The sequence below is a fragment of the Tursiops truncatus genome, chromosome 20, assembly GCF_011762595.2.
Source record: "Tursiops truncatus isolate mTurTru1 chromosome 20, mTurTru1.mat.Y, whole genome shotgun sequence".
Lineage (NCBI taxonomy): Eukaryota > Metazoa > Chordata > Mammalia > Artiodactyla > Delphinidae > Tursiops > Tursiops truncatus.
This window is the reverse complement of record NC_047053.1, coordinates 8,573,951-8,596,798: the sequence shown is the minus strand read 5'-3', so window position 1 is coordinate 8,596,798 and position 22,848 is coordinate 8,573,951. Positions and strand designations below refer to the sequence as shown.

The 22,848-nt window shown below is 51.8% G+C and overlaps 1 protein-coding gene and 1 long non-coding RNA gene across 2 annotated transcripts in view; one reads left to right on the top strand and one right to left on the bottom strand.

Moving 5' to 3' along the window:
* The window catches only part of DNAH2 (dynein axonemal heavy chain 2), an 87,414-nt gene that overhangs the window by 59,975 nt on the left and 4,591 nt on the right, over positions 1-22,848 (top strand). The window contains exons 52-79 of the mRNA XM_073798060.1: positions 297-485; positions 685-770; positions 900-1,030; positions 1,188-1,337; positions 1,691-1,858; positions 2,106-2,266; positions 2,545-2,684; positions 4,113-4,245; positions 4,357-4,496; positions 5,787-5,997; positions 6,208-6,324; positions 6,495-6,636; positions 7,327-7,496; positions 7,635-7,751; positions 12,967-13,131; positions 13,828-13,953; positions 14,092-14,240; positions 14,316-14,382; positions 14,516-14,666; positions 14,919-15,067; positions 15,260-15,393; positions 15,548-15,692; positions 15,774-15,973; positions 17,443-17,569; positions 19,068-19,254; positions 19,464-19,612; positions 19,739-19,922; positions 20,158-20,348. Of these exons, the coding sequence (XP_073654161.1) occupies positions 297-485; positions 685-770; positions 900-1,030; positions 1,188-1,337; positions 1,691-1,858; positions 2,106-2,266; positions 2,545-2,684; positions 4,113-4,245; positions 4,357-4,496; positions 5,787-5,997; positions 6,208-6,324; positions 6,495-6,636; positions 7,327-7,496; positions 7,635-7,751; positions 12,967-13,131; positions 13,828-13,953; positions 14,092-14,240; positions 14,316-14,382; positions 14,516-14,666; positions 14,919-15,067; positions 15,260-15,393; positions 15,548-15,692; positions 15,774-15,973; positions 17,443-17,569; positions 19,068-19,254; positions 19,464-19,612; positions 19,739-19,922; positions 20,158-20,348 (4,179 nt within the window). The remainder of the gene's footprint in view (positions 1-296; positions 486-684; positions 771-899; positions 1,031-1,187; positions 1,338-1,690; positions 1,859-2,105; positions 2,267-2,544; positions 2,685-4,112; positions 4,246-4,356; positions 4,497-5,786; positions 5,998-6,207; positions 6,325-6,494; positions 6,637-7,326; positions 7,497-7,634; positions 7,752-12,966; positions 13,132-13,827; positions 13,954-14,091; positions 14,241-14,315; positions 14,383-14,515; positions 14,667-14,918; positions 15,068-15,259; positions 15,394-15,547; positions 15,693-15,773; positions 15,974-17,442; positions 17,570-19,067; positions 19,255-19,463; positions 19,613-19,738; positions 19,923-20,157; positions 20,349-22,848) is intronic.
* On the bottom strand, positions 14,229-15,899 carry LOC117309821 (uncharacterized). Its single transcript, XR_012328715.1, has 4 exons — positions 15,780-15,899; positions 15,239-15,373; positions 14,778-14,929; positions 14,229-14,349 (listed from the first exon to the last, which is right to left on the bottom strand). It is a non-coding gene; the product is annotated as an uncharacterized lncRNA (long non-coding RNA).

Sequence of the window (22,848 nt, the reverse complement as noted above, 5' to 3'; positions counted from 1 at the left end):
CAAGGTCAGTATAGTACCGTGCTGAGCCTCATGAGAGCCTGAGGCAAAAGGAAAAACCAGCAATACGGATCCCGTCTTTATTTAAAATGTTCGTATTTGTTCATCGTGGACCGTTTGCATTAATCTTGATTTTTAAATACTACACTAAAGCATTATTTCTCTTGATTTCTGAGGGTTTTTTGTGCCCCCCTTAAATGCTGCCCCCAAGACAAGTGCTTTTCTCCCCTGACCCTAGCCCCCCCCCTTGGGTGAAAGGTCATGAGCCTGCAATGTTGAGCCTGAGAGCCTGTTTCTAGGAGTCGCAGATCCTCCGGATATTCGGCACCATGATCAATCAGAAGCTCCAGGACTTTGAGGAAGAGGTGAAGCCCACTGGGGATGTGGTGACCAAGGCCACCTTGGATGTGTACAACACTGTGGTACAGCGCTTCCTGCCCACGCCTGCCAAGATCCACTACCTCTTCAACCTTCGAGACATCTCCAAGGTGAAATTCTGTCAGACCTTGCCCCTTTGGCCCAGCACAGCCTCCTTGGAGGCATTCTCCTCTCCTCAAAGTAAGCCTTGGAGCTCAGTAGCAGCCCACACACCCCAAACCACCCCCATCCGGGAATGCTGCTTTCTCTAAAACTTCTGGAGGGACTCTCTTCCCTCCCTCCATCCCACTAGCCACGCCCCTTCCCTAGGTTTTCCAGGGCATGCTGAGAGCCAGCAAGGACTTTCACGATACCAAGTCCAGCATCACACGACTCTGGATCCATGAATGTTTCAGGTGAGGTAGCTGTGCCTGCCAGGTCCAGGCCTTCCCAAGCCGAAGCCTCCACCCCCGCACCCGCCTGTCCCTTCCCCAAGGCCACGCTCCTCTTCATTCCCAGATCTCACCCCAGCTCCCTCCCAACAGAGTCTTCTCTGACCGACTAGTTGACATGGCAGACATGGAAGCCTTCGTGGGCATCATAAGTGACAAACTCGGCTCCTTCTTTGACCTCACATTTCATAACCTTTGTCCCAACAAACGTTCTCCCATCTTTGGTGAGCTGGGAGCTGTGGCCCCTCTAGGCTGGAGACCCTTAGGAGATGGGTTAGAAGGGGAGGCGGGGCACCAAGTCCCATGGATGCGTAGGGCCCTTTGGGGAAGCCTGGGGAGGACCAGGCATTTGAGATCTGCCCCCCTCTTCCCATGACCCAGGGGACTTCCTGCGGGAGCCCAAGGTGTACGAAGACCTGACGGATCTGACGGTCCTGAGGACAGCCATGGAGACGGCGCTAAATGAGTACAACCTGTCACCCGCCGTCGTGCCAATGCAGCTGGTGCTCTTCCGAGAGGCCATTGAACACAGTGAGCACCTCCTGCTCCCATCCCTTCTCCAGCATCCCAGTTATGGGATATTCCAAGGAAATGGGGATCTCTTCCCAGGTTGCTCCCAAATCAAGTCTCAGAAGTTGCCTTCCTCCCTAACCCCAGATGTGCTTGTGGCCATGGGTGGGCTTTTCCTTGATGATGGTGTTTAACAGAGATGGTGGACGTTGAGAGTTGAATTGCTACGAGTGCTTCAGACACCAACCTCTTGCCACGCTGCCTGGTTCCTCTACTGCAGTTTTAGTCGTCCCAGTCCCCAGCCTAGGGCCTGGAGGTCCCCTGAGGTTGTTCAACCAACTCATTACCCCCACCCCCTACCCCCTACCCTCCAGTCACACGGATTGTGCGGGTCATTGGACAGCCTCGGGGCAACATGCTCTTGGTGGGCATTGGGGGCAGCGGACGCCAGAGTCTGGCCCGCTTGGCCTCATCCATCTGCGAGTACATCACCTTCCAGATTGAGGTCACCAAACATTATCGAAAGCAGGAATTCCGAGACGGTAACGCTGGGTTTCTGAGATGGAAGAGGGTTTGGGGCTGGGAGTGAAAGATCAGATGCCTGAACTTCCTGTGATGACAAGTGAGAGGAGGGATGGAAGCCGGGTAGGGAGCCGCGCCAGGCCCCAGGTGGGGTACAGGACGGTGTCATGTATGTGTTGCCAGCTGGGGGAGGGCTCCTGAATCTCAGAAGGGGAAGGAGGGACAGGATGCTGAATCTGAAGAGTGTTTCTGTCTCCTCTGGCCCAGATATCAAGCGTCTGTATCTCCAGGCTGGGGTAGAGCTCAAGGCCACGTCCTTCCTTTTTGTGGACACCCAGGTTGCTGACGAATCATTCCTAGAGGACATTAACAACATCCTCAGCTCAGGCGAGGTCCCCAATCTCTACAAGGCGGATGAATTTGAAGAGGTGCGATCCTTCCACACCCACTACCAGTTGGTTCTTTGGCCTTCCTAACTAACCCCTTCTCACCTAATCCCAGAGGATGCTGCCGTAGCACCCCCTCCCTCCAGCCCCCCATTAGGTGGTGCTTCCTCTTCTGCCATCCTCCCTCGCGGGACGCTAGTGGGCCAAGCTGCTTTAAAACCCACACCCTGTGAGCCCAGCGCCACCCGCTGCTCCCTCCTCCCTCCAGCCCTGGGTTCTGCCCTTGGAACCTCAGCCCTCTGACTGCGGCTTCCACGCAGATCCAGACGCTCATCATAGAGCAGGCCCGCGCCGAGCAGGTGCCCGAGTCCTCGGACAGCCTCTTCGCCTACTTCACCGAGCGCGTGCGGAACAACCTGCACATCGTCCTCTGCCTCAGCCCCGTGGGCGACCCCTTCAGGTGACTTGTTACAGCCTTCTCCCTCGAGGCCCCCACTCATCGCGGGGTCCTCCTCCCCGGTTCTGGCCTCTGTGCCTTCTTCCGGCGAGACTCCGGAATGGCGCTGGCCTCTCCAGCCCTGTACACCCCGTCTCCTGGACATAGCCTGTGTTTCCTTCAGCACGTTCCTGCTGCTCACATGGGAGCCTTTTGGTGTATCAGATTTCTTTATTTTTCCGGAAGATGGAGGTGGTTTTTATGTTTTGTTTTTAAATTTTTAATTGTGGTTAAAAACACACATAAAATTTAATCATTTTAGCCATATTTTTTTCAGATTTGTGGCTTGTCTCTTCACTTTCTTTAAGTTTTTGGCGTTTTTTTGTTTTTGCTAAAGAGAAGTTCTTAAATTTAAAAAAAAATGTTTATTTATTTATCTTGATTGCCAGGTCTTAGTTGTGGCACACGGGATCTTTAGTTGTGGCATGCAGCCTTCTTAGTTGCGGCATGCGTGCAGGATCTAGTTCCCTGACCAGGGATTGAACCTGGGCCCCCTGCATTGGGAGCGCAGAGTCTTAACCACTCTAGGGACCAGGGAAGTCTCTAACCGTTTTTAAGTATACAGCTCAGCAGTGTTAAGTATATTCACACTGTTGTGCAACAGATTTCGGGAACATTCTCATTGTGCAAAACTGTAACTCTATACCCACTGGACAACTGCCCATTTCCCCCACCACCCCCAGGCCCTGGCAACCACCCTTCTACTTTCTGTTTCTGTGAGCGACCACTCTAGATACCACGTAGAGGTGGAATCATACAGTATCTGTCTTTTTGTAACTGGCTTATTTCACTTAGCATAACGTCCTCAAGGTTCATCCATGCTGTAGCAGGTGTCAGAATCTCCTGCCTCTTTAAGGCCTCTTTAAGGAATAATATTCCATCGTGTGTATACACCACATTTGATCCATTCTTGGTATGACTAGATTTTCAAGGGCATTGGAAAATAGGACGACAGAGAACTTGTGCAGAGAGGCGGTTTGGGTTACCATTTTGTTTATCTTTTAATCTTTTTGGTTTATGGCATATTTACCATGTACCAGGCTCTGTGCTAAGCATTTTACATGTGTCACCCCATTGAATCCCCTAACAAGTCTAGTTAGTATGTTTTGTTATTCCCATTTTAGAGCTAAGGGAAATGACGTTCAAAAGATTATATCACTTGCCCCGAGATCCACACCTAGTTGGTGTGGAATCGGGTCTTTCTGACCGCAGAACCTGTTTCTAAACCCTGCACTGAATCAGCTCTGAGGGGAGCAAAACCTGGACAAGGAGACACAGGGGCACGGGGGTGGGGCTTTTAGGTTCCTGGGGAGTGGGTGGGGCTGTGACGAAGCCCCTCGCTGGAGGCTGAGTCTGCGATTGGGCTTAACTGCCTCTCGAAACCCACGCCAGGAACTGGATCCGCCAGTACCCAGCCTTGGTGAACTGCACAACCATCAACTGGTTCTCAGAGTGGCCCCGCGAGGCCCTGCTGGAGGTGGCTGAGAAGTATCTGGTGGGAGCAGACCTGGGGACGCAGGAGAACGTGAGGCCCTCCTCCCCACCTTTCCTCACCCCCCTGCACCTCCCGCCCATTTCTGTTCTCTGTCTGCCTTTACTCTTGCTCTGTCTCACCTCCTCTATGAATTGGCCTCAGATCCACAGGAAGGTGGCCCAGATCTTCGTCACCATGCACTGGTCAGTGGCTCAGTATTCCCAGAAGATGCTGCTGGAACTTCGAAGATACAACTACGTCACACCCACCAACTACCTGGAACTTGTATCTGGATATAAAAAGTACGATGAAGAGTAGGGGGCACAGAGGGCCAGGGAGCTTGGTGTCTTTCGAGGGTGCTTGGTGAAATGAAGTCAGGGAAAATATCCGGGAGCTGGCCAAGGGGACCCGCTCGAGGACTGGGATGTTGATGTGGGATGGCAGAGATGCCAGAGACCTTGATTCTGTCCAGGAAGTTAAACAGAGAGATGGGGTTTCCAGGGGACATGGCCATCTCAGGGGCCCTCTGGCTGTGACCACTTTATACACCTCTCTGTCCTTATCTTCTAGAATGATGTCTCTCTTCCCAACCACAATACAACTGTGACATTATATTATGGGTATATATGACAATGTAGGTCCTCTTCTCTCTGCCTTTGACATCTTCTAGACTTTCCACCATTCCCAAGAATTGTATATTCATTCATTAAGTTGTACTGACTGAGTTTTTATGTGCACAACACAATAATTTGCTTTGAAGGATATAAGAAGGTAAAAAAAACCTCATTTATTGGATTTAGTATTTCAAAGGTGAAGAAAAAGCCGTTTGTAAAAACAATGATAGCCAATATTCATTCATATAAAATATATTTTTGAGCACCTACTCTGTGCCAGGCACTCTTTTAGATGCTTGTAATACATACGCCAGTTAACAAAATAAAGTCCTTGCCTTCCCTGGGTACATAGGCTAACATCCTGTTTAGGATTTCCCAGTCACTGCGTTAAGCTCTTCACATGCCTATTATTACTTAATCCAGAAAACAATCTTGCATAGACATTTTCCTTTGGCTGTACAATGTTAAAACTCATTTTTGAGTGAGTCGCCAACATTTAAAACTTGGGGAGCCTTAGAAAACTCCTGATTTCCAGTCTGTCTCGAAGCATCAGAAATTGTGGCAATACTGAGCCCACATTCGTTCTCAAATGGAAAAAAACAGGTTGGAGCCCAGAGATGGCCGCCCCCTTGAGAGAAGTTTGTGTTTTCTGGTTCACTGCAGCCCCCCTGTCTGCTGCACAGCGGGGAAGAGTCTCAAGTAGGGAAGTGGTGTGATGAAAACAGTAGCAAGCAAGCGGATTCTGACAGCGGTGTGTAGAATAAATCGGAGGCACGAGAGTCTGGAAGCAGGAAGACCGGTTGGGAGGCTGCTGGCAATGATCCAGGCAGGAAATGATAAAAATCTGACCAGGATGGTGTTGGTGGCCACGGGCAGGAAGACAGGGCCCAGAGCCGCTCTGGGAAGGAAGAGACTAAATGGGCCTCTCCTTTCTGGGTGCCCTGGCTCCTGAGGCACCGATCCTACTCTGTCCCCTAGGTTGCTGGCAGAGAAGCGGCAGGAGCTGCTGGACCAAGCCAATAAGCTGCGGACGGGGTTGTCTAAGATCGATGAAACTAGGGAAAAGGTGGAAGTGATGTCTTTGGAGCTGGAGGATGCCAAGAAAAAGGTGGCTGAGTTCCAGAAACAGTGCGAGGAGTACCTGGTCATCATTGTGCAGCAGAAGCGGGAAGCGGATGAGCAGCAGAAGGTGCCCCCGCCCCCTTCCCCTGCCCCTCGTGCCCCCTACACCCCGCACCCACTGGGCAGGGGCTTCCCAGTCTCCACTGGTTACAGAGCAGGGAATGGGAGTTCCACTCCTCATGTTTTCTTTAGCTTTCTCTTTCTCTTGCCGCCAGCACCGTCACCGCCACTTTTGCTCAAGGTGAAGTCAAAACCCTCGTTTTCTTTTTATCCGTAGGCTGTCACAGCCAATAGTGAGAAGATTGCAATCGAGGAAGTTAAGTGCAAGGCACTGGCTGACAATGCCCAGAAGGATCTAGAAGAGGCATTGCCAGCCCTGGAAGAGGCCATGCGGGTATCGGGGTGGGAGGGCTCAGGAAGGGGGTGGGGCCGGCCTTCTTTGTTCTCAAAGTCCCTGGGGAAGTAGGGAAGAAGAGGGGAACTTCAGCTGGGTCCTATCTCCATAAAGGAAGCTGTCTTACCACCTGAGTTGACTCTTGTCCCCAAGTTAATCCCTTTTCCCAGGCCCTGGAGTCTTTGAACAAGAAGGATATAGGAGAGATCAAGTCTTATGGACGGCCCCCTGCCCAAGTGGAGATGGTGTTGCAGGCAGTCATGATTCTCCGAGGCAACGAGCCCACCTGGGTAGAGGCCAAGAGGCAGCTAGGTAAGCCAGGGATCCGGAAGGTAATTAACGTGAGTCCACCCAGCATTCCCTAATCATCTGCTGGGTGTCAGGCACTCGGAGAGACAGAGATGAAGGATGCATTGTACCAACCCTCAAAGCACAGAGCCCAGGAAGGAAGAGAAGGCATAAATGTCAGTCAAGTTTCTTTGGTTGTAAGTTACAGAAAATGACTCATCTTAATTTAAGCAAAAAAAAAAAAAAAATTTCATAAAGCTATAGGAATTATAGGAATATATCCCAGAATCCAAGGACAGGAATGTCTTCGCTCGCCCATCCTCCAAAAACACAAGAATCAGAAAATGGATATAAAGAGTCTTTCTGTTTTATTCTTGCGATAGTTTTCCTGCTCTGAGTTCTGGTGGTAGGATGTAGCCTGTAAGCTGTAGTTTGGTGGCCCCTGCCCTAGAGGAAGGTGCAGAGTATATAGAAAGAGTGGTGTGTGGGGCAGTCGGGCTGAGAGCGTTGAAGGTAAGTGATGGGAGTTGAGGCTGCGGAGGTCCTGGAGGCCCTGGGAGCTTCGAGGGTCTAGAGGAGGGAGCAAGGTCAGCAGAAGGAGCTCGGGATGAGGGCAGATATGCTGGCCTTGGGAACTGAGCCCAGGAAGCATGTGGCCTGGATGAGGAGGGGGGCTGGGCCCTCTGGCTGAGGCCCCCTACCTTCATCCCACAGGGGAACAGAACTTCATCAAGTCACTGATCAACTTTGATAAGGACAATATCTCAGATAAGGTCCTGAAGAAGATCGGGGCCTACTGCGCCCAGCCGGACTTCCAGCCTGACATCATCGGCCGCGTGTCGCTGGCTGCCAAGTCCCTCTGCATGTGGGTTCGCGCCATGGAGGTAAGCGGTGGCCAGTGGGGAGGGGGGAACAGTGAGGCCGGCCCAGGAGGAGGGGGGATGGAAGACCCAAGTGGGAAGGAAGGATCACGGGCAGGTGAGTGGGTGGCGGGTAAGAGGGTGCCTGCTGTCTCCCCGCAGCTGTACGGGCGGCTGTACCGGGTGGTGGAGCCCAAGCGGATCCGCATGAACACTGCGTTGGCCCAGCTTCAGGAGAAGCAGGCGGCCCTGGCCGAGGCCCAGGAGAAGCTGCGTGAGGTGAGCACGGAAAACACGCGTTTTCCGTTTTCCGAGGTGGTCCCTCTCCCAGATTTCTGAGGGATGCTTCCTGACTGTTTAATTTTCCCTGTCAAATTCCACTCCCCTCTCCCTTACAGTCCTGTCTGCCTCCCTGTCTGTGCCTTGTTTAGACAAGTCTGCCTCTGGCTCAGAAAGCTAAGCTGACTGAGAGGGTTACAAACACGCAGGGGCACTGTCCCCAAGGAGCCCTTCCCAAGACTGACGGGGGAGCCGGCAATGTCTGCCATCCTTCGTTGGGGGCCCTTTGGAGAGGGACCCTGAGACAGTAGCCGATGAAATCCGTGTGGCAAATGTGTCTTTGCCGGGGGGATGGGACAAAGGTGTCACACTGCTGCTTGGACCTGGAGGAATGTGGGGGCTTTGGAGCCTGGGGAGGGGATGGGGTCGTCTGGAGGTAGAGAGGGGTATTTCCTGTGAGTGGGCTAGACGATCCAGAAGGTGATTTCCTACAAGATATATGCACAAGTAACTCCCTAACCAGGCAGAATATGTTATTATCAAGAGTTCAAAATTCTTTCAGTCTATCATTTAATTTTCTATCATTGATTTGATAGGTAATATAAATACATCCACATGGTTTGAAATTTAAAAAGTACAAAAGCATATCCAGTAAGAATTCTCTCTCCCACCTTCTACTCTCTAGCCACCAGCTCTGCTCCCTTGAAAGCAACCCATATTACAGATTATTGTTTCGGCAAAATTTCTTTTCTTTTTTTTTTTTTTACATTACTTACACACACTGTTCTGCACCTTGCTATATTACTGACTTATATGTCGAAGATTGTTCTGTATCAGTGTATAAAGAGTTCCTGCTTTCTTTTGACCGCTGCATGTTATGCCAGTAGATAGCTAGACCATCATTTTTCTTTTTTTAAATGGCCGTGCCACGCAGCTTGCAGGATCTTAGTTCCCTGACCCGGGTTTGAACCTGTGCCCCCTGCAGTGGAAGCGCGGAGTCTTAACCACTAGACCACCAAGGAAGTCTTTCTTTCGTGTTTTTTTTTTTTTGTAGACCATCATTTATTTAACCATTTCCCTTTTGGAAAGACAGATTCATTGCTTCCAAGTTTTTCATTTTCACTTGCCCTCTAACTTGGTTGATGCTATCTTTTTTTAAAAAAAACTTTATTTATTTATTTTTGGCTGCGTTGGGTCTTCGTTGCTGCACGCGGGCTTTCTCTAGTTGCAGAGAGCGGGTGCTACTCTTCATTGCGGTGCGCGGGCTTCTCATTGTGGTGGCTTCTCTTGTTGTGGAGCACAGGCTGTAGGCGCACAGGCTTCAGTAGTTGTGGCTCACGGGCTCTAGAGCGCAGGCTCAGTAGTTGTGGCGCACAGGCTTAGTTGCTCCGCGGCACATGGGATCTTCCCGGACCAGGGCTCAAACCCGTGTCCCCTGCATTGGCAGGCAGATTCTTAACCACTGCGCCACCAGGGAAGCCCACTGCAATGCTCTTAATTAAGGCCACCCTTGCAGACTACGTATTTCCTCTGCCCAAGTCCAGTTTCCTAGAAGTTGCCCTCCTTCAAACATCCTGCCTCTATAGAAATAGCCACTCACCCCTGGAAAAAGCTGCAGCCACCTGCCAAGGTCAGAATATCACAGGGTTGGCTTAACGACTTTCACTCAGAGGCTTCCCTGGTGGCGCAGTGGTTAAGAATCCGCCTGCCAATGCAGGGGACATGGGTTCGAGCCCTGGTCCATGAAGATCCCATATGCGGCGTGCTAAACCCGCACGCCTAGAGCCCGTGCTCTGCAACAAGAGAAGCCACCGCGATGAGAAGGCCGCGCACCGCAAAGAAGAGTAGCCCCCGCTCTCCACAAGTAGAGAAAGCCCACGCACAGCAACGAAGACCCAGCGCAGCCAAAAATAAATTTAAAAAAGAAAAGAAACTGGCAATAGTGGTTCTCTCTCAGGCTGGGGCTGGGGCTGGGGGCTGGAGTAGGAGGAAGATGGTCCCTTCACTCTATATGTTTTCGTTCCTTCAGAATGTTGATTCATGTGAAACATATTCACTATTCAAAATTATAGCTCAATAAAGATGTTTAAAAAAAAGAAGAAAACATCATACAATATAAAAGCTGTATTACACAGCAAAAGAAATTATTATAAAATCCTGTTTCTTGAAAAAAAAATAAAATTTCAATAGTGTAAAAAAAAAGACATAAATGGGAAAAGTTATTTTCAAAAAAAGATAAAGATGATGTTAGGTGTGATAATGATGCCGTGATTATGTCCTTTTTAAAAAATGAGATGCCTTATGAGGTATTTAAGGTTGAAATGTCATGAGTTTGCAATTTAAGATACTTTGGCAAAAAACAAGTTGATGGAATAAATATAGCAAAATGTTAACAACTGTTAAATCTAGGTGATGGGTATATAGGTATTGCTTATATTAGTCTTTTTTCTAGGTTTGAAATGTTTCATAATAATTTTTAATTAAAAAAAGATTAAGGGCTTCCCTGGTGGCGCAGTGGTTGAGAGTCCGCCTGCCGATGCAGGGGACGCGGGTTCGTGCCCCGGTCCGGGAAGATCCCACATGCCGCGGAGCGGCTGGGCCCGTGAGCCATGGCCGCTGAGCCTACGCGTCCGGAGCCTGTGCTCCGCAACGGGAGAGGCCGCAACAGTGGGAGGCCCGCGTACCACCAAAAAAAAAAAAAAAAAAAAAAAGATTAAAACTGCAAAAATGTAAAAACTGTGTGTATGTATATATATGTGTATAGTAACGGCATAAGTGTAATAGTCAGATATGGAAGTAATTACCAGAAGACACAAAAAGAGGAATGGTTAAAAAATAATTTGCTACTGAAGGATGGGACTGAGTAGGAAAAGTGGGCTAGAAGACTGTTGCTTTTCATTATAACCCCTTTTATTATATTATTTAGGTTTTTAACCTTGTGCATATATTTCTTACATGAAAAATAAAAACAGTGAAGACAACACCACACGCAAAATAAATAATGAAATATAGATCCGTCATGTGGGCTGGCTGCCTCCCCAGGGACCAGTCAGTCTCCATGGGAAGCCAAATTATAATCAGAGTGTTGCTGATGAGCATGGCCTCAGCGCACGGAGGTGGTCGCGTGAACCTGATGACAGGGGTCACGCGGTAGAGCCTGCCAGATAACCCAACACGCGTGTGCAAGGGGACCTACATTTCCCTGTAGGTCCCCAGCCTCCAAGTGGCCCAGCTGATCACTGAGTGACACCTTCTTTCTTTAGATGCTAATGGCGTCCAACAGATTCCTACCAAGGCTTGACCTATAAGCCGTCCTGTCACTCAAGGGTGACATTTTGAATCTCCACTTTGCCTTAAAAAATATTCCTTGGAGAGCTCCCTTTCCCATTCCCAAGTTCTCGGAGGTCAACCTCAATAGCTGAGCCCAGGTCCTGCTTGCTTAGTACACAGTAGGCGTTGTGCTGCAACCCACATTTATCCTTACAGCCATCACTCAGGAAAGTGGGGCAGTGATCGGAGCACTCCTTGCACGGTTGCAGACTGCCTCTCCCAGTGGGGATGCAGCAGGAAAGAGAACTAATGTTTATCGTGTGCACACCCTGTGGCAGACACTTAGTGTAGGGCCAGCCCCCTGTTCCTCTTCATGAAGAGAACAGGTGACACGGTGTGTTCACAGACACGATTACTGTTCGCCAGTCAGGCACACATAGCGGGTCCTGGAAAAGACTCAGTTCTTTTATTTATTTATTTATTTATTTTTGTGGTACGCGGGCCTCTCACTGTTGTGGCCTCTCCCGCCGCGGAGCACAGGCTCCGGAAGCACAGGCCTAGCGGCCATGGCTCACGGGCCCAGCCGCTCCGCGGCATGTGGGATCCTCCCGGACCGGGGCACGAACCCGCGTCCCCTGCATCGGCAGGCGGACTCTCAACCACTGCACCACCAGGGAAGCCCTCAGTTCTTTTTTTTTTCCTTCCAGTTTTATTGAGATATAATTGACATGCAGCACTGTGTAAGTTTAAGGTGCACAGCACATTGATTTAACTTACATACATCATGAAATGATGATCACAATAAGTTTAGTGACTACCCATCATCTCATATAGAGGCAAAGAAAAGAAAAAGAAGAAAACCTTTTTCCTTGTGATGAGAACTCAGGATTTGCCCTCTTAACAACTTTCATGTACAACATACAGTAGTGTAATTATATTAATCATGTTCGTTACATCCCTAATACTTATTTAGTTTATAACGGGAAAAGTGTACCTTTTGACTGCCTCATCCAGTTCCCCTCCCTCACCCCCTATCTTTGCCTTTGGTAATCACAGATCTGACTTCTTTTTTATGTTTGTTTGTTTGAAGTATAATTGACCTACAACACTATGTTAGTTGCAAGTGCACAACATGGCGATTCGATATTTCTAAACATTACAAAACAATCACCACACAGTCAGTTCTTGACTTCGGATTTGAGTGATAAGGAGTTCCCTGGCGGTCCAGTGGGTAGGATTCTGTGCTTTCACTGCCAATGGCACGGGTTCAATCCCTGGTCCGGGAACTAAGATGCCACAAGATGCACGGCACGGCCAAAAAGAAAAAAAAAAAAAAAGATTTGAGTGATATATTCCAACCTCAGCAGAGCCCACAGGGTGGCAATGAGTCGAGGTGAGGGAGGCTTCTCTAAGAGGTAAGGCTCTTCCCAGGTCCCATCTTCGGTGGGACCTCGGACCTGGGCCTTTTTCCTGAATGGACTCCCTCTTCCTCCCTCCAAGAGTTCCTGGGTTCATTCTAACTCCTTCTTCCTCTCTCAAGGTCTCACCTTAGGTGTGGCCTCTGGCACGGAGTGGCCGTTATTTCTGTGCTATCTGGTCCTCTCTTGCCAACACATCCTGTGTGCTTTATCACTATGCTACGAGAGGTCCGTCTCCTTCTCAGCCTTGAGTCCGTTACCAAGTAGTTTCCGGGCTCAAGGAAAGGGTGGTGGAGGGATGGGAAAGAAAACGCAACTTATCACACATATTTGATCTTGTTTTTCTCCTCACAACAACCCTGTAGGGCAGGTGTTGATTGTTCTTATTTTGCACGTGAGGAAACAGGCTCAAAGAGATCATTTTCCCCGAGGTTCATTTTCCCACAACCCGGCAGACTGGTGATCCGAAGCCAGGACAATCTGGCCTCAAGCCCCGTGTCTGATCCCTGTACTCTGATCCCTCCCAGGTGGCCGGGAAACTGGAGATGCTGAAGAAACAGTACGATGAGAAGCTGGCACAGAAGGAGGAGCTTCGCAAGAAGTCCGAGGAGATGGAGGTGAAGCTGGAACGAGCCGGGATGCTGGTGTCTGGGTTGGCTGGCGAGAAGGCCCGATGGGAGGAGACGGTGAAGGTGAGACCATTGCACCACCTGGCTGTCCTCCTTCCCTGCCCACCAGTGCCAAGAGCTCCCGTCCCATTTAGGTTGAGGGACAGGCGGGAGAAATGGGGATACTTGGGTGAAGGGACATCCAAGAATGGGGCATGGGAGTTCTTCCCCTCCACCTCCTGACATTTGGTGAGAATAGTAGAAGGAGAGACTTTTTGTACCGTGGGGGATCTGCTTCTGTGTTTAGGTAGGGCTGGAAAGCACACACGAGGACCCTTGACATAGCCCACTGGCCAGATTGAAACCAAGCTGGGGCATCTCGTCTCTACCCTCGGTGAGCTCCTGGCTTCACAAGAGGGTTAGGCCTTATCGTAAGAAACAAACATTGCTGTTAAAGATGGGGAACTCAAGGGAGTTCCCTGGTGGCCTAGTGGTTAGGGTTCGGCACTATCACCGCCATGGCCCGGCTTCGATCCCTGGTTGGGGAACTGAGATTCCTGTAAGCCGGATGGTGTGGCCCAAATACGAAGAAAAGGGGAAAAAAGATGGGGAACTCAAAAGTTGTGAGAGTAGGTTAGAGTTCTCAGGGTGCAAGGGTCTAGGAGAGGCCTAGAAACTCTCTGATCTGGTTAGTGTCCAGAGGAGAGTGCCTTCAGAGCGGTCCAGGTGTCTCCAGGCTGGGGGCCCAGGCAGCCTTACACCTCCCCTGCTGTCCTCCAGGGCCTGGAGGAGGATCTGGGCTACCTGGTGGGAGACTGTCTCCTGGCAGCTGCCTTCCTGTCCTACATGGGACCCTTCCTGACCAACTACCGGGATGAGATCGTCAAACAAATCTGGATCAGGAAGGTGAGGCAGGGCTTAGGCGTGATGAGTGAGCTCGTGGGCTCTGAGATTGTGGCCTCTGGGAGTAACAGAGATGTCGGGAAGGGGCAGGGGTGCTGGGCTCAGATCTCCAGGCTGAAGCTTGGGGCTCTTCTCACCCAGATCTCGGAGCTGCAAGTTCCTTGCTCACCCCACTTCACCTTTGATAAATTCCTGTCCAATCCTACCAAAGTTCGGGACTGGAACCTCCAAGGGTTGCCCTCGGATGCCTTCTCCACTGAGAATGGTATCATTGTCACCCGTGGCAACAGGTAAGGGTGCTGCTGGGAGCACGAGGCTGAGTAAGGGCAGAGAGCCTGTCTTCTGACTCACGCTTCCTCCTTCAGGTGGGCACTGATGATTGATCCTCAGGCCCAGGCCCTGAAATGGATCAAGAACATGGAAGGAAGTCAGGTATAAGGCTGGGGGACTGATTTGTCCCCTTATATTCTCTTCCCAAGCCTGACTCTTCCTGAGGTCCTTCCCTCAGGCCATTACCCCCCTTGGATCCTGCAGCAGTTCTTGCATCTTTTTCCTTGCTCTCTAGGGCCTACAGATCATCGATCTGCAGATGAGCGATTACCTTCGAGTCCTAGAAAAGGCCATCCAGTTTGGACACCCAGTACTGCTCCAGAACGTGCAGGAATATCTGGACCCCACACTCAACCCTGTGCTCAACAGATCTGTAGCTCGAACTGGTGAGCGCCCAGGCTCATTGTGGGGTTGGCCTGGAGGACAAACCCTAGAGCCCAGCCGAGTCGGACACAGGGGAAGAAAGGGCTGGGCCTTTGGCTGTGTCCTCTACTTACCTGTCCCTGTATTCAGACAGCCCTGGGCCGGGCACATTAGGGCAGGCTGAGTCGCTGCTACTGGATTCCAGTTGGGGAACAACAGGTCAGCCCACACCTGGTCACGTGGGGTCCTTTCCCTTGACCCTCCTGTGGGTGCAGGTGGCCACCTGCTGATGCGCATCGGAGATAAGGAGGTGGAATACAATACCAGTTTCCGATTCTACATCACCACCAAGCTCTCCAACCCCCACTACGGCCCAGAGACCTCAGCCAAGACCACCATTGTCAACTTTGCCGTCAAAGAACAGGTGGGTGGGGGCTGATGCCTAGACTGAACTAGGGTGAACCCGGGAGGGCTGTAGAGCCCGGCAGGATTGAGAAAAGGCTAAGATTGTGTCGGGCACCTGCGGATGCGGATGCGGGGCGTGAGAGGGGTAAAGGGACGAAATGGGTAAAGGTCACCGCGGTGGGATTCTCACCACGAGTCCTGGCGATCCCAGGGCCTGGAGGCCCAGCTGCTGGGCGTCGTGGTCCGGAAGGAGCGGCCGGAGCTGGAAGAGCAGAAGGACTCACTGGTCGTCAATATCGCCGCTGGCAAGAGGCAGCTCGAGGAGCTGGAGGACGAGATCCTTCGGTGAGACCTTGCCTCCCCCCACCCGCGGCCCGCTCGTCTGCTCGCAGGCCAGACTACAGCCCCGGGGGGCTGATGGGGGCGTCTCCCCACTCCCCGACCCCAGCCCAGTACCCCTAAAGCCTCTCCACCCACGTGCCTCTTGGCTTCCCTCCAGGCTGCTGAACGAGGCCACAGGCTCCCTGCTAGACGACGTGCAGCTGGTGAACACGCTGCGGACCTCCAAGATAACCGCCACGGAGGTGACAAAGCAGCTAGAGACCAGCGAAACCACGGAGATCAACATCGACCTGGCCCGCGAGGTGAGCCCCTGCGCCCTCCGGCCCAGCCCCCTCCTTGCCCGAGCCCCCGCCCCTCCGGCCCTGACTCCGCCCCCTCCACAGGCTTACCGCCCATGCGCCCAGCGGGCCTCGGTGCTGTTCTTCGTGCTCAACGACATGGGCCGCATCGACCCCATGTACCAGTTCTCGCTGGACGCCTACATCAGCCTCTTTATCCTCAGCATCGACAAGAGCCATCGCAGCAACAAGCTGGAGGACCGCATCGACTTCCTGAACGAGTACCACACCTACGCCGTCTACAGGTCTGCGCACCGCCCCGCGCGCCGCGCGAGCTCGGCGGGAGGCCCAGTGGCTCTACGCCGACGCCTCTTGGTACTCGTGCCTTCGTGCTGCCCCATGCCACCGCTCCTGTCCCCCTGCTCCTCTCTCCACGCACTTCCCCTGGGTGGCGTCCGCGTTCGGGGTCTCACCGTCATCCACGGGCTGACTAGTCCGTGTCCCAGTGTACCTTCTCTTCAGGTCTCCCTTGAGCATTAGCCCTGTGTGTAGGACCGTCTCCTATACCAGCACTTCTCAAACGGTTCACGTGCCCACGACGCACTGGGAATCGTGTTAAAATGCAGACTCAGATTCGGTAGGCCTGGGCTGGGGCCTGGGAGCCTGCATTTCTAACAAACTCCAGGTGAAGCTGCGGCTCTTGGTCTGTGGCTCGCACTTTGAGTAGCGAGGTTCCTGACCCCTCTGCCTGGGCTTCCCACAGAGCCTTCAGGTTCAGCTTGTTTCACGTCAAACTCGTTAGCTTCCCCCTTTCTTCGGGGCCACACCCCTGAGTGGCACCAACACCCGCCTCCCAGGCACCCAAGCCAGAAGCCAGGAGATGTTGCTAACTCTTCGCTGTCCCTCACCCCTCAGACCAGTCACCAGGTTTTGCTCATGATTCTTTCTGCAAACTGTTCCCCCACCCCACCCGAGTCTCCCCAGTGCCATGACTGCACTTCAGTGGAGGCCGCCGTGATCTTTCTTTCTGAATTCCCCAACGGGCTCCCAACAGGTCCTTCTGCCTCCAAGTCTGTCCCTCTCTAATCTGTCCTCCTGCAGGCACCAGCGTGAGCCTTTCAAACACAGAAATCTGGCCATGCCACTCCCGGTTTACACTCCTTGGTGGTGGTTTCGTGTCCAATGGCCACAAAGTCCTCCATGCCTTGGCCACCACCTGCCTCCCAGCCTCACCTTTCCCCTCCTTACGCTGGATGCCTGAGCAACGCTGACCGGCCTGCACGCCATGGTTTTCCCGCCCCCACTGCCTGCTTCGCTTGTGCTCTGAGCTCTCCCTGGCGTCCTCCCCTCTCCTCTCTGCCAATCACTCGGTAACTCGGCTGTACCTCCAGGCAGCTCCGCTCCAGGCAGGGCGGGGGCTGCCACCCTTGTACAGGACTCATCACGTCCTATGGTAGCTGATGGCCTCTCGCCTGTCCTCCCCACTCTACCTGACTTCCTCCAGCACAGAGACCGTGCTTGTTCATCTTTGTGTCTTCAGGACCTGGCAGAGTACCTGGCACATAGCAGGGGTCCAGTCGTTGTTGAGGAAACTCTGGGAAAACCACGTCCTCTCTCTAGTGCCCTGAATACTTGGCTGTTTACAGGAGGTTTGGACTCGAAGCTGAGTAAGGCCCTCCTTCTGTGTAGGGCTGTGTGATGGTCCGGTCCTCTCTCAGGAAGCATTCATGCTGAGTACCCTACCTCCCGCCCCCCCATCCCCTGTCCCTCCCAGGTACACCTGCCGCACCCTTTTCGAGCGCCACAAGCTACTGTTCAGTTTCCAGATGTGTGCCAAAATCCTGGAGACTTCCGGCAAACTCAACATGGATGAATACAACTTCTTTCTGCGCGGGGGCGTGGTGAGTGGAGCAGAGGGCACATCCGAGGGTGGGGCGGACAAGGCTGGGGATGGACTCCACACCCAGAGGGCAAGGCCTGAGGCTCCAGCGAGTGCGTGTGCGCGGAGGGACGCTGGCAGGAGCAGGCGCCTGAAAAGCTCCTGGGGGGGGGCCGCGGGGGGTGACTTGCCTTGTGCCTCCTTGCCCGAGTTACAGGCGGGGCTTTGGGCCCCTTACCTGCGACCCGCTGGTTGGTATGAGCTGGCCACTCTTTCACTGCCTCTCAGGCCACTCCTTCCCCAGCCTAATTTCGTGGCCACCATTACACTTTCTCCCTTGTCAACACCCTCAGCCCCTTTGCACACCGCCCCCCGCCCCCGGCACGGTGTGGCATTTGCTCGCTGAAGCTACCGCTCTGGTAAGATCCAGCTCTCCTTCCCCTCTGTCCCAGTGTGACCCATGCAGCTGAGCTAGACTGGAGAAAAACATGCCCACACCGACTGGACTCACTTTAAATCCATGACCGTGCACCTCAGGCGGGCCCTTAAAGCTGCCAACCATACCACGGTTCCCTGAGCCGTCAGCACACCCTCCTTGGACAACAGTTTCGTTCCTTTTGCCACCTTCACTTCACCTCTCATCTGGATTTTAGCAAGAGCCTCTGCCACCCCTAGTCTCTCAACACAGCGACCAGAGAGGTTCTTTGAAAATGGATGCCCCGTCACTGATGTCGTCCCCCGCTGCCCAGCTCCACACTCCGTCCACTCCAGCTGCACGGGCCTCCTCTTGTCGCAGGCATATCCCACCCCAGGGCCTTTGCACTGGCTGTTCCTTCTGCCAGAAAATTGTTCCCCCTTCCCTCCTTCAAGTCTTGATTTAAATCTCACCTCACTGAGATTTCCTTGACTTTCTTATTTAGTATTTCAGACTACCCCCCAGCACTTCCAATCTGCCTTATCCTCCTCAACCTATTCTCTTTTTCCATGGCACTGCCACCCTTATCGTACTAGATAATTTACTTGTTATGTTTTTGGTTCAGTATCCGCTGTCTCATGTTGGAAAATAAGCTCCTCAAGGGCAGAGGTGTTTGTTTTGTTCAGTGGTGTGTCCCAGGTGCTTCAAACACATAGTTGGTGAACAACAAATATTTGTTAAAAAGGGTAAATGAGTGAGTGAACAGTTAGTTTGTGCTTCTCTCAAGGGTGAGGCTGCAATTGAAATCATTCGGGTAAGAGGCATTATTGCCAGGCAACCACCAGAGGGCGCCCGCTTCTTAACTTCGGACTGTGGCACCTCCGCACGGCGTCTCAGAGACCTAGCCCCCACCCTCGCCCCCGCCCCCCCACTTATTTCCCCAGTAAAGGTGGATTCCGATCCACCTCAGATTCCTGTATTTATTTCTTCATTTTGTTTCATGAAATACTCATCATGGCTTTTCCACCTTGAAAAAAGAGATAATGCTCCTTTTGGGGTGTTCCCGGTCAATCGTTTTCTCCTCTCGCCACCCTCCCACCCCCAGGTCCTGGATCGCGAGGGCCAAATGGATAACCCCTGTACCAGCTGGCTCGCAGACGCCTACTGGGATAACATCACAGAGCTGGACAAACTGACCAACTTCCACGGGCTCATGAACTCCTTTGAACAGTATCCTCGTGACTGGAACCTGTGGTACACCAGTGCCACCCCGGAGAAGGCTATGTTGCCAGGTGCCTGGGCGCCAGGCCTCCCTCTCCTGCCTCTCTCCTGCCCTCGTTCAGCCGCGTGCCCGCTCTTCCCTCTCTAATTCCTCCCCTCTCTCTCCCAAGTTCCCTCAGCGCATCTGCCTCCTGACCCGGCGTTCCTGCAGGTGCCCCTTTGTTTACATTCCCAGCTCTTCCCGACTCACTCTCCCTGCGATTACTCACCTCACCCCCAGGTGAGTGGGAGAACGCCTGCAACGAAATGCAACGGATGCTGATCGTTCGCTCCCTGCGCCAGGACCGCGTGGCGTCCTGCGTAACCTCCTTCATCGTCTCCAACCTTGGCTCCCGCTTCGTTGAGCCGCCTGTGCTAAACATGAAGTTGGTCAGTGGCTTGGTTTCCTTCCCGCCTCCCTCTCCCTGTCCCAGGCGGCCGCCCGCATTCCCTCAATCTCTGTCCCACTGCCTCACCCGGCCTTCTGCCTGAGCCCACGCCCTGTGCTGCCGGCAGGTGATGGAAGACTCAGCCCCGCGGACCCCACTCATATTTATCCTGTCCCCCGGCGTGGACCCCACCAGTACCCTGCTCCAGCTGGCAGAGCACACAGGCATGGCGCAGCGCTTCCATGCCCTGTCTCTGGGCCAGGGCCAGGCCCCCATCGCGGCTCGGCTCCTCCGAGAGGGTGTGGTTCAGGGTCAGTATCCATCCTGTTCTGCCCCCATCTGTGTCCCTGGCCCGACTGCCCACCACCTCCCACCTCCTTCGCCCTGCTGTAACTGCAGCTCCCACTTCTCCAGAAGGCCCCAGGGGCGGCACCTGAGCATTTGGACCCCATCTCTCCCAGCCACCACACACACAATCAGGTGGAAAGTGAGGGGACAGGTGGGGCATAGGGAATGGTTCCCACTGCATCCAGCATCTCCTTGCAGGACATTGGGTGTTCCTGGCCAACTGCCACCTGTCGCTGTCATGGATGCCTAACCTGGACAAACTGGTAGAACAGCTGCAGGTGGAGGATCCACACCCTTCCTTCCGCCTCTGGCTCAGCTCCAGCCCCCACCCAGACTTCCCTATCTCGATCTTGCAGGCCAGCATCAAGATGACCACAGAGCCGCCAAAGGTATGGGCAGCTGACAGCCAGCAGCGACCGTGCCATCTGGCCTACGTTTCATCTTCCAGGCCTCAGAGAGAGGGTTTAACCTTAACAACAACATGGCTTTTTTTGATTCTGCTGTCCTCTAGAAGATTCCATCTCCTTTCCCTTTTCTGTGTGCCAAACCCTTAGAACATAGTAGTAATAGCTAACATCTCTTGAGTGTTATTATGTGCCAGGCATTGTTCTAAATGCTTTACATTCATTAATCCATTTCACACACACACACCTATCAGGTAAATACTACCGCCCCCATTTTACAGGTAGGAAATGGAGGCAAAGGAAGTGTATATAACTAGCGCTTGGACCCTTCAGACCCTTCCTCCTCCTGACATTTCCTTACATTCTCACCCTGATGTCACTTCCCGGCCTTTCTCCTTCCTTCCCTCCAACTCTATTGAAAATTTTATCTCCAATATTATAAGGTCACCATTGAATGCAATCAGTGAATTGCAGATTTAAAATCTGATCATGTTGCTGCATCCTACCCACTTACCTCCTACTTAAAACTATTTTAGTCACTTTTCATTGCTTTTAATCAAGATCAAAACCCTATTCACATGCCCCAGCGGGCGCCTCCCCAGCTTTGTCAGTCGCCGCTCTCCCCTTCACTTTCTTTGCTCTACCTACACCTTGATTTTTAAATTGCTTTGTTCTTCTTCCTTGATAGACTCTGTATTCTCCTGCTTGAGGCTTTTGCATGTGCTGCCCTCCCTGCTTTCCTCCCCGTCCCCTCCTTTGCCCCTTCAGGTCTCAGCCCCACCAGCACTTTCTCAGGAAGACTCTGACCTCCATGTCTAGGTAACACTCCTAAAACCTTCACCACTCCCTCTGGTCTTCCCACTGTGGGGAATTTTACACGTATTAGTGTGATCCTGGCTGATGCCTGACTTCTTTTCTAGACTGTAAGCTCCAAGAAGAGGGCAGAGGCCATGCCTTTTTTTCCCCCTCACCGTTTTGCTCACCCTGTGACTAACACAGGGACACGCATGTAGTAGGTGCTCAATAAATGAGGACCCTATGAATGCACAGGTGTGTGGATGTCTTTCATCATTAAATCCTTTTTGACCACCTGGAGGCAGCTGGCATAGTTGACTGTCCCTCTCCCTGGTTTCCCCGACACACACTCCTGGTCCCCCCTCTGTTTCTTGCCACATTATTTATTACTTCTGTGTTTCTTTCTCGTCCTGTCCTGTCCTCATTCTACATTTCCTCCTTTCACAAGTTGATGGAGAAATTGTCCTCTTCCTGATTTCAACCCCAATCCCCATCTCTGGCTCCAGTATCAAACTCACTGCAGGGTCTGAATTCCATCCGGTTACGAAGCATTTCTTTTCGGCACACCAGCACCATAAATCCCACGCTCTCTAAACAAGTCATCCTCCACGTAGATTATCTCCTCATCCCATTTTTGTTAATGGCGCCACTAGTTTTTTTAGAATATATGTTTAAAGTTGATTTTTATTTATATTCTTTTCTGCCAACAAAAGTATTCTGTACTCCCATTTAAAAATGTCAAACGGTCCAGAAATGTGTTGCCAAAGAAACATTACTTTTTTTTTTTTTAGTTCATCTTTTAAGAGCCTTTCTTATTGCCTTCTAAGAGAGGTGTGTGGCTTGGTAGCCCGTGGGCCCTCTGTTGGCTGAGCCCCACCCTCTGTGATGGGTAGAGATGTGTTGGCCCTGAGGTGGGTGCTGTCTAGGTCGGCATGATAAGCAGTAAGCGTGGAGGCAGTGATGAATTGGAGCAAAACCCAGGAGGAGAGAGGAGTCAGAGAGGATGGCTCTGCCGTGGTTGGGTCACCAGAGGAGAGGGCCTTGTTCTAGCTCAGCCCAGGAGAGCCTTCTGTGAAATGCTGCTTGCTGGTGATGCAGAACCTTCCTGGGATCCACCAAACCTTCAGAGAAAGTAGGACATTCAGGGTATAGTTGGTGCAACCAGATTTCTTTTGGAAGCAGACAAAGAGGCCAATATTTTAAAAGTATTTTATTTGGAAATAATTTTAAACTTACAGAAAAGTTGTAAGAATAATAGTACAAAGAACCCTCACATGTATGTTACCCAAATTCATCTGTTGTTAACATTTTGTCCCACTTGCCTTATCATTTGATCTCTCTCTGTTTTTCGCTCTCTCCTCACTCACACTTCTTCTGAAACATTTGAGAGTTCATTGCATGTATCCTGGCCCTTTACTGCTACATACTTCAGTATATGTCAGTGTAAAGGGCTCAGTCCTAAGAATAAGAATGTTTTCTTATATAATTGCAAGCACAGTTGCCAACTTCGGTAAATTGATACACTCTTTTAATCTAAATGTATTATATATTCCAATTTTGTTAAATGTCTCAGTCATGTCATATATATACAGATGGGTTTCTGGGCCCTTTATTCTGTTCACTGGTCAACTTGTTTATTCTGGGGTCAGTGTGCACTGTCTTAATTACTCTATAGCCCTATAATAATTCT